This window comes from Rutidosis leptorrhynchoides, chromosome 4 (assembly GCF_046630445.1).
Source record: "Rutidosis leptorrhynchoides isolate AG116_Rl617_1_P2 chromosome 4, CSIRO_AGI_Rlap_v1, whole genome shotgun sequence".
Lineage (NCBI taxonomy): Eukaryota > Viridiplantae > Streptophyta > Magnoliopsida > Asterales > Asteraceae > Rutidosis > Rutidosis leptorrhynchoides.
The window spans coordinates 171,824,012-171,840,642 of NC_092336.1; the positions used below are offsets into that span (position 1 = coordinate 171,824,012).

The window sequence follows — 16,631 nt, forward strand, 5'->3', positions numbered from 1 at the left end:
TGAAAGAGGGCATTGTACTTGGTCACAAAATATCTCGTGCGGGAATAGAGGTAGATAAAGCTAAAATTGAAGTTATCTCTAAGCTACCTAAACCATCAAATGTTAAAGCCATTAGAAGCTTTCTAGGTCACGCAGGATTCTATAGGCGATTTATCAAAGATTTTTCTAAAATCGCCCGCCCATTGACCAAGTTTCTTGAAAAGGATGCTCCATTTGACTTTGACACTAATTGCGAGAATGCATTCTCGATTCTTAAGTCAAAACTCACACAAGCTCCCATTATGGTATCTCCAGATTGGAGTATGCCATTTGAGCTAATGTGTGACGCAAGCGATTATGCCTTAGGTGCTGTTTTAGGACAACGTCAAGATAATCATTTTCTACCGATTTATTATGCAAGTAAAACTCTAACAGGAGCCCAAATTAATTATACCACCACGGAAAAAGAACTCCTAGCGGTTGTTTATGCATTCGATAAATTTCGGTCATATTTGGTGTTGTCCAAGACCATTGTTTACACGGACCATTCGGCACTTAGATACCTATTCTCGAAACTAGATGCAAAACATCGTCTCATACGTTGGGTTCTTTTACTTCAAGAATTTGACATTGAGATACGTGACAAGAAAGGAGCTGAGAATCTAGCTGCCGATCATTTATCCCGACTTGAAAACCCCGAATTAGATAAACTTGATGATACAATCATCAAAGATACATTTCCTGACGAATCTCTAATGAGGGTTGAAAAAGAATCTGAAATCCCATGGTTTGCCCATTTTGCAAACTATCTTGCTTCAGACATTCTACAAAAAGGACTTACTTATCAGCAAAAGAAGAAATTCTTTGCAGATTTGAAGTCATATTTCTGGGAATACCCAGACCTATTTCGTTTTGGTGCGGATCAAATAATTCGCCGTTGTGTGTACGGACAAGAAGCTCAACAAATTCTTGAGCATTGCCATCAAGGGCCAACCGGCGGTCATTTCGGACCAAACCACACTGCAAGAAAAATCCTTGATTCGGGCTTTTATTGGCCCACGATCTTTAAAGATGCCCATAATTTCGTTCGAACTTGTAATGCATGCCAACGAACGGGCAACATCACGAAAAAGGATGCGATGACTCAAACCGGCATCCAAGTTTGTGAAATCTTTGACATTTGGGGAATAGATTTCATGGGACCATTTCCAAGTTCACATAAGTGAAAGTACATACTAGTAGCCGTTGATTATGTATCCAAGTGGGCTGAAGCAAAAGCTTTGCCTACAAATGATGCTAGGGTGGTGGTAAACTTCTTGAAAAATCTCTTCTCACGCTTTGGAATCCCAAAAGCACTCATATCCGACCGAGGAACACATTTTACCAACAACCTTCTTGAAAAGGTGTTGAAGAAGTATGGCGTAACTCATCGTTTCTCTACTCCGTACCACCCGCAAACAAGTGGTCAAGTGGAGAACACGAATCGTGCCTTAAAACGCATACTTGAGAAGACGGTTAATAACAACCCTAAAATCTGGCAACGCAAGTTAGATGACGCGTTGTGGGCTTTTAGGACTGCGTATAAAACACCAATAGGTACCACACCATTTAGACTTGTATACGGTAAAGCGTGTCATCTACCTGTTGAAGTTGAACACAAAGCATACTGGGCTATGAGAGAATGTAATACTGACCTTGTACAAGCCGGAGAAAATAGGTTATTACAACTTAACGAACTAGATGAATTAAGATTACAAGTCTACAAAAATTCTAAAACATATAAAGAAAAAACTAAAGTATGGCACGATGCACGATTAAAAAAGAAAGAATTTGAACAAGGGGATAAAGTATTGGTATTCCAATCACGTTTCAAGTTTTCACCTGGTAAACTTAGATCCCGATGGACTGGGCCATATATAATAAAACAGGTTTTTCCATCTGGATATGCAGAGTTGTATGGTAAAGACGGTGGAACTTTCAAAGTGAACGGACACAGACTCAAGTTATACTTTGAAGAAATCAATACTATGGAAAGAGACGAAATCACCTTCTACCCTAAGGACAAATAAATTCAGGGTAACTCTAAGGTTTTAAACTCCATTCTCGATTTTTATTCTTATCATTAAGAGTGGGGTTAGATTGGTCTTTCCCTAGCAGACCCTAAAGAACTAGTCTTCTCCCTCCATTCTACCTTTTTAATTTCTTTTTGTTTTTATTGTGTAATTTCAAGATGCGCAGTCAGTATATCTACAACCATTTCATTTTAAAGTGCGATAAGATTTTACCGAGGGATGTGGTGTTAGATATTAAGAAAAGATGCGATAAGGCGAGGAAAGAAGAAAGACAGAAACTAAATGAGACAAACTATGCAAGAGGAAAATCTAAATCAGATAAAAGGCGTCGAGCACGTCATTTGGGTAAATGTGTGAAATGTGGAAAACCGACTCACTCCGGAGATTGCTCAAAGAACCAAACGGACTCTAATTACGAGTACGTAACCTTATGCCGAGAAGGGCCTTTAAAATGTGCAGAAGAAAATCTCTTAAACCAGCGAGGTTACGCCTACGAAGCAATGGGGAGCGAAATAATGCGACTCCACTACGAGGCGAGCCAACGAGGCTTCACTCTTTAAATCTTTTTCTCGCCAATTGTGTGTTTGTGCATTTTTGTGTGTAATGTTTTGGTGTGTTTGGTTTGTTTTTGTTTGTTGTATGTTCTATTAAAACGGTCTACCATTTAAAAGTGATGAACCTTGAGTTCAATATGTTTTCATTGAAAACGATAAATGTTAAGTGTTACAACTGAATTATCGTTTTTCAAATTACACGAAATTTCTTGTTGGATTCATAAGATATCTGTTAAATAGTAAACCACGAAAACAATATAAAAATTAAAAAAAAAATCCTTTCTACTAAATTGAAGGTGAAACGCCTTGAGTTTAACTTGTTTCTTTGAAAATGAAAATGTTTAGGTGTCACAACTGAATTTTCATTCTTCAAATTGCACAAATTTTTTTGTTAAATTCTAAAAGTCTACAGTAGATTGCAAAATATACCTTTTTATCAATAACCGTAAAAATATATAACTTGTAAATCTTTGTCGTGGATAATGATAGGTTTGACGACCGAATTTATCTCTACCTAATCGATAGGAAACAAAGTTTTAAGTTTGAAAATTAGTTGATTTAGGGGTATACAAAAAAAATAGAGTGTATTTTAATTTGTGTAATTTTTATTTTTCATGTACTTGTTCTAAAAATTAAAAATGTTAATATTTTTAACACAAAAAAATAGAGTGTTTTTATTTTATTTTAAATTTGTTTTCGAAAAAGAATTTTTAGCCAAAGCTTACGCGTAGGGTGTAGCAGTACACGAATCGTGTGGAATTTAAAGCATACGCAAAACGTGTTATGGTTTGTAATAACATAATTGTATGGTGTGTATTGATACTTTTTATGTTTCTTATGTTTTATTATATATTAGCAAGAAAGTAGTGTGGGGTAAAATTGTTTTGTACGATTGAAGTACAACCCAATGTTTTGTAAGTTTTTAACATGGTTTTGACAGGTACAGAAGAAAATGCAATTAGACGAAATGAAACATCGAATTACATTGTGATACAAACATTGGATATAATCATAGGTAAAACAATTTGAAAATCCAAAACGGTTAACAAAGGATGTTCCAAATACTTTACACTTTTTGTCCTCTCAAATTTATACATTATTATCTGATTTTATGTAATGAGGGCATTACATAATCTCAAGTGTGGGGTGGGAATATATAAATTCTCGAGAACTTATAATTTGGTGATTTTTATCAAGATTTATAAAATTTTTAAACAAATATATCAAATGAATTTTTAAGGTAACTACGAGCGATTAAAGCATAGGTGTCAAAAACCGAAATTATCGTCTCATTACATTAAAAACGCATAAGTTTATTTGTTTAAAACCTATAAAAGAAAACCAATTATAACAAGAATTTATAAAACCTTATGTTGAGAACCATATATCACATGTTTCTATGAAGTTATTGCAGATATCATTGCTTTGGAACGTATAAACCTGAATATTCCATTATTACGAGTAATAGAGGATGAATCAAGTCCATCCCGTAAGGAAGTAAAGTCTTCCAAATTGACACACTTGCTAACTTATGTTAGAAGATGTAGTCCAGAACAGCTGTAGGTTGACGAAAAATCTTGAAAAGTCATCCCTAAGATCGGCTGGAAATCCACCTAACCTCAGCATCAAAAAGGGTTTTTGGTGGTCAGACTTATCCTAACCATGAGAAGGATATGTTTCGTACAATGGGGGGGCACAATGCAAATTAGCTTTTAAGACTAATGAATCTAATCCCCAGATGGATGATCTCCGTAAAGATCAACTGCATCTATGTTTGACCGCGGTCAACATACATATGCCATAACAAATTGAGGTGTGCAAACTCATGGTTCACCGATGATATTTGGACACGATATAATTTTGTTCTAAAACTTATGCTATTTTATGAATTATATTGTGTAAAACTATTTTTTGGACATTCGGCTTCAAGTTCCATGATACTACAATCATGGGGGCGAATAGCTTGCTAATCGCCGACTGAGACTTCGGTTTTCAGTTACCCTCAACCGGAATTTGAGGTTAAAACCGGAAAACGTGTCTAGTGTAAAAACTAGCATGACATTTTATAAAATCATAAAACGTTTTCACAAGGTCCAATTTTCCCTAAGGATCCAAATTTTTAAACCTTAATCACGAATTTCATGTTTGTTTCTGTTGTCAGAATTTCGTTTCGTGTGGTGTGCGTGTGATTCAATAAAAATTGTGTAGTGTTTCAAACTATTCCATATAGCGTGTGTTTCATTTCGTGTAGTGTGTGTTGTGTGATCTAATGTTCAATACGGAAAAATATATAATGTTCCGATTCTGTTAAAAGATGTAATTGCTTGAGGACAAGCAACATTCAAGTGTGGGGTATTTTGATATTGCTCTAAACATACATATTATTCGACGCAATATCAGTTATATTTCATCAGCTTTTATCATTTACAAAGACATTCAATGTATAATATTCAAGAAAAACAACAAAAGCAGACACGAGCTTGAAGTTTGAAGAAATGACGATAAAACGAGGGGTTTTAACCAAATTTATATCAAGAAACGTTTATCCGAATGAAAGTACAAGATGATCGAAGAAAAAGATTTCAAATGGAAAGTCCCAAGTCAATATATATCGATACGAGGTCAACAAAGAACAAACGAGAAAATAAAAATATGAAAACTGCCATTTACTCTTACGCGAATCGTGTGACCTTACACGAAACGCGTAGCAATTTAGCCTTACGCGAATCGTGTGAGTCTACATGAAACGCGTAATATTAGGCCGAATTTAATCATGAATCAGATAAGGGGCGGCTGCTTTTTGTGTTTTAAATCAATTCTTTTGGTTCAATGAGCTACAGCAAGGATTCAATTGAACTTACCTACTACTTCCATTGTGATGATAAATACGGAGTACTATCAACAGAATGAGGACACAATTTTTAGTACAAGACAGAATATATTACATACAACAATTACTATACACAAGTTAATATCATTCTGTAAAATTAGTTTCAAGTTCAAATATTTAGGGTAGTTTCAAATATTAAGGGTGTATTGTTCGTGATTAAGGGTATTATTGTACGCGTGAAAAGGGTGTTATTATTGTAATTTTTCTACCGTTTGAAGTTAATGAAAGTGAAGAATTTTTAGTAAGTTTACTCTGTTAAAATTATCATTGTTATTATGTTTGCATATTTATATTTTTATGTTTACCTTAGTGTAATGAATAGCTAAATTTCCATAGTGTTTGCTTATATGTAGAGCCCCTAGTGAAATGGATTGTTATCATTTGTAAAAGTTAAAATGTAACTTTAGTATTTTTAATATTGAGCCTAGTTAAAAGAACCATTATTATGTAATTAGGTATTTAACCCTTGACACTTAATTTATTAAATTTAAATAACGAAAGTTGTTTTTATTTACATAAATTAAGCTTCAACATTAAAAATGATCTAGACGAATTTATGGATAAATTATTAACACCAATTTAGAAATAAACTTCGGTGGTTTGGGTAATATCAATAATTATATGATAGTGAAATTGTAAAAAGGGAAACCGTTACGATTTGCGTATTGGCGAAAGTCAAAACTAGGCTAGGTCTCAATTTAAATACTTAGGGAATAGTAGCTATCTAAAAAGAATCCGATGAAAATTAGATTTATTTTAGTTAGTCGTAACCTTATATTTATTCGAAAGAAAAATATAAAGTTTATTACTAAAACATTTTAAATAGGGCGTAAACTTAAAACAATCCATGGACCTAGGGGTGACACATTTAAGTAAACACTCCCATTTATCCCATTTATATTTATTATAAAAGTATTATTATTATTATTTACGAATTATTATTATAAAATATAAAAGATTACATAAAAATACTTAAAATTCGTACCAGACTGTTTGTCACATCGTATACGTCATACGCGAAACGTGTATGATTACACAAAACGCGTACGCCTGTTTATCAAACTGTACGATCAGATCTACACAATTCGTGTAAGGTTTAAGATATACGCGATACGCGTATAAATACGCGAAACGCGTAGACAGTAATCCGGCTACAGTACCAGCTAGGTTAAAAATTAGGGTTTTAGTTATTTAATTATTTATATTTAGGTTATTACTATATAATTAGTATTAGTTATTATAAAATAACTTAAATACATGTTTTAATCCTTATAATTAGTATTAATTATTATAAGTTTATAATTTATAATTAGTTTATAATTAGATAATTAATTTAATTCCTTTTAACTTGTAGTAATTTTATTAAACATGTCATTTAGTTAATTTAAATAAGTTTATATTATAATTGCTCAAAACAAAATTCTAAACATATAGTTTTATTAAAAGTTACTATTTTACTAATTACCCTTTAGTAATAAAATATTCGCATCCTAATTAGTATAATCTCATTTAGTTCCTTTTTAAGTTAATTATTGTAATCTTGTAATTTTATTTATGAAATTAGTTAGGTTATTTTCTATTACTGTTATATTATAAATTCCTAATCCAAAATCCCCTTTAATTAAGTTTGACATCAAAGACTATTGAAAAAACCATTAAACACTCCATCTCCCTGTGGAACGAATCGGATTTACCGACAAACTAAACTACACGAATAGGACTAGTTGCCTATATATGTGTGAAATCAACCTGAATTCAATATAATACCACATATACAATAAATCAGTTCGTGTAACAAAAAAAAAACTCAAATCCGTTCAAAATAAAGGTTACGTTTCACCCTCATCAAACCTTCTGCTCGAAAAACTCGAATATGTTCGAAAACTCGAATTCGCTCGAAAAACTCGAATTTGCTCGAGAACCCCATGTTGCTCGAAAACCTTGCCTGTTATGTGAATATTTTCCGTTGAATGTAAAGTTGTGTATTAATACTTGGATATAATACTAACTTGAGATATTATGTGATGATTCACAGGTGATAAACAAAAAGGTGAAGGCTCAGAAAGATTAGACCTCTGAGAACCTTCAGCTGCTGGTAATCGGTGAGTGGGTCTATCTCCGGATAAAGTATTAAGTAGTTGACACGCTACTTGTTCAGACTCTTTATTACTATATTTATGTTCAGTACGATTACCATGCGTAGTTAGATATTGCCATACTAGTTAGGACGATTGCATGACTATTTATCTGTGATCTTATGTGCACACTGTTAGTTTGACACCAACCGAGGCAGCAAGGTTGGGAACCCTCCGAGGCAGCAAGGCAGGGTTGATGTGAGGTCGACAGTGGTAGCCTGGTCGGGTCATGAGTTACCAATTGTTCAGTATAGCATAGAAGGACGCATGTGTTGCGTCTGGACGGTTATGCAGTGCAATCAGTAAAGCGGACTATCGGTAGACTGTAGCTTGATCAACTACGTCTTGTGCTCGTACAAGCCGCCGATCCTCATATTGTCAGTTATTGTATGCTAGTTCAGGACGTTAGCATAACTGTGACCCTTGCATGCTCAGTTACTTATGCTTAGTCTGTTAGATAGTATCCATTCACTTAGTTGTGTGCTAATTTCCCCCACATTTCCACCCCTTGCAGGTTTAGGTACCGCTGGTTAGGATGGGTGTTGCTGTTGGGTTGAAGACATGTTTGACTACGTGCCTAACTCTGATGTTTTCTGGTTTTATAATGTTTCACGTAATACCAATGTTTTGAAATATTGTAATAACATTAACTAAGCTAAATTGATAACTATGGTTTGTAAATGTTATCTAAGGGTATTTATGCAATTCAGTCTTCCGCTGTGATATATATATAAAAAAAAAAAAAATTTAGCCCTTGATTTTTGCTTTGCCATGCTCAATTTAATCCTTTCTTTGTCGATCCACAACTTTCTACAATCAAGCCAATCTTTTCTCTCATCCGAAGATAGTTCACGGGTTTCTGCCATACATTCCCATGCCATAGCTTTGTTTTTCAAGTCTTCAATCTCATTATCGATACCACCAAGAGAATTATGACCGCATTCCTTTAAAGCAATTTTAATATTTTTCATTTTTGTCTCTAAATTTGCAATCTAACCTATGCCCTTGTACCTCTTTATTCCACGCATTGGTAATGATCACATCAGACCCTTCCACATCTAACCATTTGTCAAAGATTTTAGTAGGTTTCGGGCCGAAGTCTATTGATCTATCTCGAAGGACTATCGGATAATGTTCCGACAATTTTTGATCTAAAGCTAGGACCAATAATTCATTCCACATAATGCTTACTTTTTCCGAAATTAAGAATCTGTCAAGTTTGTTAAACTTGATTCCATTGTCACAAATCCGCGTAAACCTCTTACCTCCCATTGGAACCTCGATTAAGTTGGAGTGATTAATAAAGTCATTAAACCACTCCGCCCCTCTTTCATTAAACTCACAATTTTTTCTTTCCGATTCATTACGAACTTCATTAAAATCCCCACAAAGGATCCAAGCCGCATCGATAACACCTAAAAAAATTTCAAGACTCGCCCACATTTTTAATTTATTAGTATCATTGTGAGGCACGTAAATATTAACAATATAAGAAGTCTCGACTCGCCCTTTCCATTTCCCTCTAACCGCAATGTAAAATTCCTCAATAAACGCTTGTTTCGCTGAAAACTCATTGGTGTCCGAAACTAAAAGTGACCCGCCCGAATTGCCTATCTTTCCCTTTTGAATAAAATCAAACCCATCCGACCCCCATAACATGTTAACCCAATTCCTATCAACCATATTGCATTTAGTTTCTTGTAGTGCAATGACATCCGGCTTTTCACGGTTTACCAGTTTTTTAAAATCCCCCAAATTTCTTTCCTTACCCGACCCGAACCCACGGATATTTAAAGATAGAATTTTCATAATAAAATAAGCAAAAACGAAGAAAGGAGAGAAAGATAGGTTAGACCTGCCCTTCTTCCCAATCGAGACCGATTTGCTTTGCGAATTCACCTAATCCCACACTGTTCTCTGAAAATTCATTCTGTTTGTCGAATAAACTTGAGGAGGTGTTTCTGGATTTTGAATTTTTTGCACGCCTTGGGACATGGTCAGGAAGATCAGTCTTACTCGAGTTATTAGATTTAGAATCGAAAGAGCCCTCCTGGATGGAATTCTTTCCCTTCTTCATCTTACCTTTCTTTATAGCTCTTTGTTTGGATCGAGCAGAACACTTTACACGAATTACCGTTGAGGCTCGCCAATTACTTGGTCCCTAACTTCCCATCTTTGAATGTTTATTAGCTGGAATTTCGATACTATTACCATCATCTCGGATATCGGCATCACATGGAATGCTATTGTCATCTGATTTATCGGATTCAGCCAAGATGTTGTCTTCACAATATTTTATTCCATCTGTAACAGGAGTGACACCAATGCCCTCGTTTACCGGATCCCCATTGCCTAACCCACAATTAACAGGCCCATCAAGGTTGGAACAAGGCCCATCAGTCGCCTCCTTAATTTTGGGCTGCTCATTTAAATTAGACTCAACATCTCCATCTTTAAGCCCACCAGAGTAGAAATAAGGCCCATCAATCGCCTCGTTAGTTTTGGGCTGCATGTTTACATCAGGCCCAACATATTTATCTTTAGGGTTACTGGTGGAAAACCCTGTCGAATTCTCCTGCCCAATTTTATCCTCTGCACCTTTCTCACTCCTGTCATCATTATATTTTAATGTTTCGGGAACTGGAGAGTCGCCAACTTTCTCCTCGTTGCAATTTTCCATGGCGACGTTTGAGGAACCCAAGAACCCTTCATCCAAGGGATTTTCCAGTTCATTTTTTCCGGTGGTGTCACCCACCGAATGTTTTTCCGGTACCTGGATTCTGTTGCCATCATCGTCCTTAATCAACCCATCTTCATCGGAACTACAGTTACCACTTTCATCACCGGAGGACATATCACCGTTTACCCTGTCATCATCCCAATCACTAGTTGAATCATTATTTAGGTCTATCTCAATGATATCACTCACCTCCTCTACCACTTTGACGTAGAATAAACGTGAGCTGACCCGTAAGTTGATTGTTTCGTTTATGAGCTTGCATCCCCACACTTTCACCAGAACTCTTTCAGCAATAAGACTTTGGTTGCCTTCGAATGAACAGTTTTCTGTTTGCAGGAAAGGGCCCCACCACTTAGCAATTAACAGAAAGGTTTTCTCCGACCAATGTAACACCGGAACGCCCATAATATTAATCCATGTAAGTCGACCCCCAGGAGTGGTAGGTGTGTCTCCCTTTCTGACATTTGCTAGCCATTGTTTTATAATGTGGTCCTCCTTCTCCAAGATATCCTTCATTGTTGCCTCGTTATTGAGCACAATCATCATCTCTAGACCACCAAGATACTTAATCTCATAGTTTCGCAACCCCTCTGCATCACATATTGACTTAAGGTTTTCTAGATATTCTACTTTTTTAACCTCCCCAACAATAGACCGTGACATGATACTTGAGTTATCATCATCATCATCATTGATAGTTACTCTACGCTCGTTCAGGTTGGTGGAGGTACCGGAGGTACCAGGGATACCAGGATCACTATGTTTTTTGTTGAGAACGGTATCTCTTAGGTCTGGGGGATATGATCCGACATTACGCCTTCCGACCACCTCATTGAATTTCCTATCATCGCAGAAAGATTTACGAAGATATAACACCCCAGATTTTTTTTTTAAATACAGCGGAAGACCAATTTAATAAATACATAATACAACATGTATATATATGTAATTCACTTAATGATAAACACGTTAATAAATAAATGACCGGGTGTTATATTAAAACATAAATACAACTTTAATAGAAAGGACGTGTCATCAGAGTTGTGACTAGTCAAACATATCTCTCAACAATCCATCTCCTGGAATCTATCAAATATGCAACAGTCAACCTACAGGGAAGAGGAGGGGGGTTAGCACGAAGCTAAGTGAGTGCAACTAACTACAAGTAATAGCATACATAAACAGTCATACTAATCATGTCACATAGTCTAACACATAATCATCACCCAAGTGCCATTTACAGAGACTCTGGAGGCTCGACCAAACCATTAACCACCAGTTGATCGGACTGGGGCTTACCAGAAGTTCCTCCACCACTGTATGTATATATATAATCCACAAGCGACAGACGCGTCATTCACATATATATACACCTCGATTGTCTAGGCTACCACATGAGGAACCCAACCCGCAGGTTGATCTCTCCTACCGAGGCTACCACACAATAGGGACGCACTGGACTCCAGTAGACAAGCATCAACTAACATGCTAACTAACCATAGTAGCAAGTATATCTAATAAGTATGGTAATCATAATATAACATGCTACTCTATACTATATACTTCAGTTAGTCCCACTCACCGATACCGGCATCACTTGGTAGTCTAATATCATCGAGTCTTCTCCTCGTCTCTATCACCTGAAAACAATACTCACAAGTTAGTAAGTCATATTCCAAATACTAACAATATCACAATCACAATGTATATATATATACATACACACACATATATATATATAATATATCCACACACACACACACACACACATATATATTCATACTTATATACATACACATATATTCCATCACAACATTAAACCAAGTCATAACATCTTATAATCATCATTGGATAAGTCTACAACCTAATTCCATTCACTAACGTCATATAAGTGCGTGCAAAACAGACATACACGCTAAAACCCATTTTTTTGACCAAAATAAAGCTTGATCTAACTTCTTAAAAGTTTACCATTGTAAAGTACTCTTCATTACAATTCCAACGATATTTGATTCATCAAAAACAGAGTTACGGTTCAAAAGTTATGACCAAAGAAAATTTCAGAAAAAGTTGACCAGACGCAACCGTACGGATGCATCTGCAATCGACGGTTGCACCTACAACCGCCCAAAAACACCTGAAACCATACGGTTACACCTTGCAACTGCTCGGGTGCTGTTCATCAGCACCAGGACTCTGTTTGGACCAATTTTTACACCAAAATGAAGATTTCGAGCTGTTTTTGGCAATTTAAAGTCCACAAAACTTATCTAACAAATATACATCGATTATCAAGCATAAAACAACATTAACAAATATTTCTAAGCAAGATTTATGCAAGATTTCAACAAAAACCTCAAGAACATACTTTTGTACAAATTTTTAGATTAATCTCATTTCAAGCATGTTATAGATCGATTGACAGTCCACAAAGCTCATATAACATACAAACGACATATAGTGAGCATCTAACAAGCTTAACTAACATCAATTAGCAGGATTCAAGCATCAAATTCATAAAAAAACCCATTTAGACCCAAAATCCAATTTCTATGAATTAAAGCACGAATTCAAGCAAACAAACCTGATTAGATGATCACAAGGATGCTAGAAATCAGTCACTAAAGCTTCTTGATTCAATTTATCACTTGGAATGGATTAGGGTTTGTGAAGGAGATAAATAAGTACAGGTTCTATTTAGAAATTTCAAGAAAATGAGAGAAAAAGGCTGACTCCAAGCTTATATATTAGTGTTAAACACAATACCCCATCACACACGGGTATTTATCAGTTATCTGATATCTTTCGTACGTAGTTTGGTGACCCAAACGAAGTCCAATTTAAATAAACAAACCTGTTTTGTGACCCTTGTCACAAACTGGTCTTAACCAAATACACAAATAATTATAAACATATAATTATTAAAATCGCTAATTAATACTATGCAAAGGCAATTTGGTCATTTCCACCTAGGCCCGATCTCAGGATGTTACAGAAGAGGTTTGGTAGTTTTTAGAATCCTCACTTCCTGCACATCTTCCACGTTTCTATGGCTCGAGTTGTGTTCTTCCTGAAGGGCCCCTCTCTCCATAGCCTTGAAGATTTGGAGGGTTTTCCCGTCAATCTTAATGTCACATAATCTTTTGAGCAGGTTCACCTCATCTTCAACATTGTCGAAACGAACAAAGGAAAATTTCATCCCATTTCTTAATCTTTTCTTTGGCATGAAGACGCGTGTACGGGGTTTATAATCATAGAGAAGAAAGGGTATCAAGAAAGAATTTCGAATCTTTGCCATTTTGTTTAGAAGAGATGGATGCAAACGGTAATCCGATTCACGATGAATAGGGCAATCCTAATGGTCCTCCGGTTAATCAAGAATTATTGAATGATCCAAACAACACGCCAATGTGGAACGCTAGATTGGTTGCACCAACAATGATAGCACCGGCTATTACAAAACCACCAATTAAAGCGGATAATTGGAAGATCGAGGGTAACTTTTTCACGTTGATCAAGGATACATACTTTCATGGATTGATAGATGAAAATCCGTTCGAACATATTCAACACTTTAATGATCTTTGTGATATTTACAAAACCAAAAACGTCACCGATGACGCTTTTAAGCTAAGGGCATTCCCCTTCACACTTCAAGGAGACGCAAAAGCTTGGATGCGAAGTTTACCATCCGATTTCATAAGGTCTTTTCTAGAATTAACAAACGAGTTTATCAATCATTTCTTTCCACCGTCAAAAGTAGAGCGGCTTAGAATCAAATGAACATATATTTAGGCACAATATCCTTCCAATATGTAAAGCTTTTGAAATCGTGAACATATATTTAGGCACAATATCCTTCCAATATGTAAAGCTTTTAGTTGTAATTGTTCTATTTTTATGTAATATTCGTTTAAATAAATAAGTGCGAAGATAAAAGAAGAAAACGACGATTTGAAGACACAAATGACCAAAAAGCTCAAATGTACAAGATATAATTCAAGTGGTTCAATTTAATGATGAGAAACGTCTAAAAATTACAAGAGTGCAAGCCACGAAACGCAAAGTACAAGATATCTACGCGTACGAAAAGACGTTCGAAAATCCGAAACCGGGACCTGAGCCAACTATCAACGCGCGACGCAACGGAGCTAAAATTACAAGTCAACTATGCACAAGAATATAATATAATATTTAAATAATTATATAAATTATTTATATATTATATATTATATTAAATAACGTCGACAAACTAGCAAACAAAAAATATGTGAGCTGGATCTGGCCATGCGATCGCATGGGAAATAGGCATAAAACTCATGCGAGTGCATGAGCCCATGGGAGTGCATGAGATTTGCACTAAAATCTCATGCGACCGAATGAGTTACTGTAGCAGGCCAAGTTCTATAAAAAGTCAGTTTTTCGGACGAGTTAGGGACATATAATTCAATCTCTCTTACTCTCAAATATATATGTTTATATTTATAATTTTAATTTTAATTTTAAGTTAATAATAATAAGGTTATTTTAAGAATGTTTTACGGGTTTTAAGTCGAAATTCTGTCCGTGCAACGCTACGCGATTAATCACCACTGTAAGCTATGTTCTTCCTTTTTAAATTAATGTCTCGTAACTAAGTTATTATTATACTTATTTAAGCCAAAGTAATCGTGATGTTGGACTAAAAATTAAGATTGGGTTATTAGATTTTGTACCATAATTAAGGTTTGGACAAAAGACCGACACTTGTGGACATTGGACTATTGACTATTAATAGATAGGGGGTATTGTCTAATCGAATAACAACTCATTGGAACATGTCGAACCTATATTCAAATTAGTTAATCTAATAATTATTAAAATGATTATGTATGTCCTGTTTAGTGACGTTTATATGACATCTTTTACGATCATTTAATTAATTATTCGTGTTGGGTAATTGATTATTCATTCTGATCAAGTGGGTAAATTAATATTCATATCTCATTAAAACAGGGGTGGATTACATACAAGGATAATTGGTGTAATTGTTAACAAAGTATTAAAACCTTGGATTACGCGCAGTCGATAACCTGGTGTAATTATTAACAAAGTATTAAAACCTTGTTACAGTTCGAATCCCTAATTAGTTGAAATATTTGACTTCGGGAATAAGGTTAATTTGACGAGCATTTTATAATTATGACCGATGGACTATTATGGACAAAAACCAAATAGGTATCAAATAATCCAGTACAAAGGACAATTAACCCGGGTAATAAATTAAAATCAACACGTCGAACATCATGATTACGAAAGTTTAAATAAGCATAATACTTGTATTTCATATTTCATCGTACCTTTATTTATTGTCATTTTAATTACTGCAATTTACTTTATCGCAATTTAAATTCTATCATTTATATTATCGTCATTTATCTTTACGCTTTATTTAAAATCGACAAACCGGTCATTAAACGGTAAAAAACCCCCTTTTATATTAATATTACTATATATAATTATATATATTTTATATAAATATAGTTGTTAAAAATATAGCATTAAACTCAGCTAGCTCCCTGTGGAACGAACCGAACTTACTAAAAACTACACTACTCTACGATTAGGTACACTGACTATAAGTGTTGTAGCAAGGTTTAAGTATATCCCATCCGTAAAGTAATAAAACTTGTGTAAATTGTATCATATTTCGCCGTATTTTGCAATAAAAATATAACTATTTCGTATACACCGCTGCACACATCAAGTTTTTGGGGCCGCTGCCGGGGACTTGGTGAAACGCTATATTTTTACGCTATATTTTAGTAAAACTATATTTTTGTAAAAATATATTATTTCTTATTTCATAAAAATATTTTGTATTTTATAATAAGTGTTAAAAATAATAAAAAGAAAAAAATATAAAATTATAAATATTTTTAAGATTTCGTTTAAAATATATAAAATTAAAAAGTATTTTTATTTTATTTTTAGTTTTTTTAAATATACGTTTGTTTTTATTATTTTGTAAAAATTATAATCTGAAAAAAATATATATATATAATTAAAACGAACTGGGCCGAACACTGTAGCAGCCCAACTTATGGCCTGGATCCACAGTCCATACGACCGCATGGCCTCATAACAGAAGACTCATGCGATCGCATGAGCCTGTCTGACAGGTCTGATCCCTCTGCTGGTACGGATTAGGGCTAATAATTTTAATTATTATTATTATTAAACCCTAATTAGGGTTAATTATTATATTAATTAGTTTTAGTT

General features: G+C 34.7%; 1 protein-coding gene across 1 annotated transcript; it reads right to left on the bottom strand.

Moving 5' to 3' along the window:
• Positions 1-8,587: 8,587 nt before the first annotated feature.
• Positions 8,588-9,707, bottom strand: LOC139841224 (uncharacterized). Its single transcript, XM_071831452.1, has 2 exons — positions 9,486-9,707; positions 8,588-9,349 (listed from the first exon to the last, which is right to left on the bottom strand). Exons 1-2 carry the CDS (start codon positions 9,705-9,707, stop codon positions 8,588-8,590), a joined length of 984 nt encoding a protein of 327 aa, XP_071687553.1.
• Positions 9,708-16,631: the final 6,924 nt, after the last annotated feature.